Source organism: Bison bison, unplaced genomic scaffold (assembly GCF_000754665.1).
Source record: "Bison bison bison isolate TAMUID 2011002044 unplaced genomic scaffold, Bison_UMD1.0 scf7180017864472, whole genome shotgun sequence".
NCBI classification, from domain to species: Eukaryota; Metazoa; Chordata; class Mammalia; order Artiodactyla; family Bovidae; genus Bison; species Bison bison.
Window position 1 is genome coordinate 1119381 of NW_011495033.1, and position 1491 is coordinate 1120871.

Below are 1491 nucleotides of genomic sequence, written 5' to 3' on the forward strand. Positions count from 1 at the left end.
TTAAGCCTAACAAAGTGAGTCAAGGAAGAATTCTTTGAGGAAGTAACTGAGTGCAGACTTGGAAGATTATGTTAATCAACAGGAGAAGAATGAAGAACAACCCATTGTTAATTGGCTACACTCCAATAAAAAATAAAAAATCTAATAACAATAATAATTTTTTTAAAAAAGCACCACCCAGGCAGTAGGCACAGGTTAAAGAATGTTCAAAGCCCCTGTGGAAGGCAGGAGTATGAAATATACCAGGAATTTACAATTTACTTTATGCTGTGTTAGGAATGGCAGGAGGAAGATTATGCTGGGTAAAAGCGAGAAGGCCAGGCACAAACAAGGGTGCCAGTATGCCTGGAGAGAAGTAGCTGGATTTGAGACATAGGTGAAGGCATAACAGACCAAACTTAGGTACGGACTGGACAGCCAGGGTGACAGAGTTTATAGGAAGAATGACTCGACCATTTCTGGCTGGCATAACTTAATGAATAATGGTGCCATGCATCCAGCCAGGGGACAGCAGAGGCCCAAATTTAGGAAGATATTAGATTTGCTTTGGAACATGTTGGAACATGTCTTTGAGATATCAAGTACACAGATGATAGAGGTTTGTCTTTCAGAGTAAAGCTGGCCCTGGACAAAAAATAAAACTTGTGAGCAACTGACATAGAGACGGTAATTTTATTGTTTTGGGAGAAGAGGGCCTAGGGTTGAGCCTTGAGTCAACAAAAATTTACAGAAGGATCTGAAAATAAGACGGGGAAAGACAAGCCAAGCTGAGCCATAGAAACCAAAAAAAGAGGATGCTACCGGAAGAAAGCTTTGCCCAATAGTCAAACGCTGCTGAGAACTGATAAATTTAGATCTCAAAAGTGTCTGTTGGATTTAACAACCCCAGGAGGCACTGCTGACTTCAGCCAGGGTTACAGCGATCAGGGAGCTACTGCTGCTGTTAAGTCGCGTCAGTCGTGTCCGACTCTGTGCGACCCCATAGACGGCAGCCCACCAGGCTCCCCCGTCCCTGGGATTCTCCAGGCAAGAACACTGATCAGGGAGGGGAGTGCCTAATTCGAGTCGGTTAAAGGGGAATGTGAGGCAAGGAAAAGAACTGAAAACTGACAACTCTTGCAGAAAGTTTCGCTGCGGATGGGGGAAGGGAAGAAGAAAAAGTGGCTGCAGGAGAGAGATGGGAGGAAATCAATAGTTTACTTTGTTTCAATTCCTTAAGCAGGAAAAACATGAGCATGTTCAAAAAGATGACTATAAAAATACGTTAACTGATGATTCTAGGGAGTCATCCGGTGGTTCCTCCCTAGCCCCCGCTATCACTCCGGCTCCTGTATTCTCTCCCCCTTCTCCACCCGCACGGCCCCAGGGCCCACAGCCACCCCGGACCGCGCCCAGCTCGCAGGCGTCGCCTCACCGCAATGGCCCCCTCGCTCAGGTGGCCCACCATGGTTCCGCCGCAACAACTCCCGCGCTCCGGCTCCCCCAACACAA

The 1491-nt window shown here is 46.9% G+C and overlaps 1 protein-coding gene across 1 annotated transcript in view; it reads right to left on the reverse strand.

The window, feature by feature from the left end:
• Positions 1–1485, reverse strand: part of RPA1 (replication protein A1, 70kDa) — a 47588-nt gene extending 46103 nt beyond the window's left edge. The window contains exon 1 of the mRNA XM_010861327.1: positions 1415–1485. Within this exon, the coding sequence (XP_010859629.1) occupies positions 1415–1447 (33 nt within the window). The 5' untranslated portion in view covers positions 1448–1485. The remainder of the gene's footprint in view (positions 1–1414) is intronic.
• Positions 1486–1491: the final 6 nt, after the last annotated feature.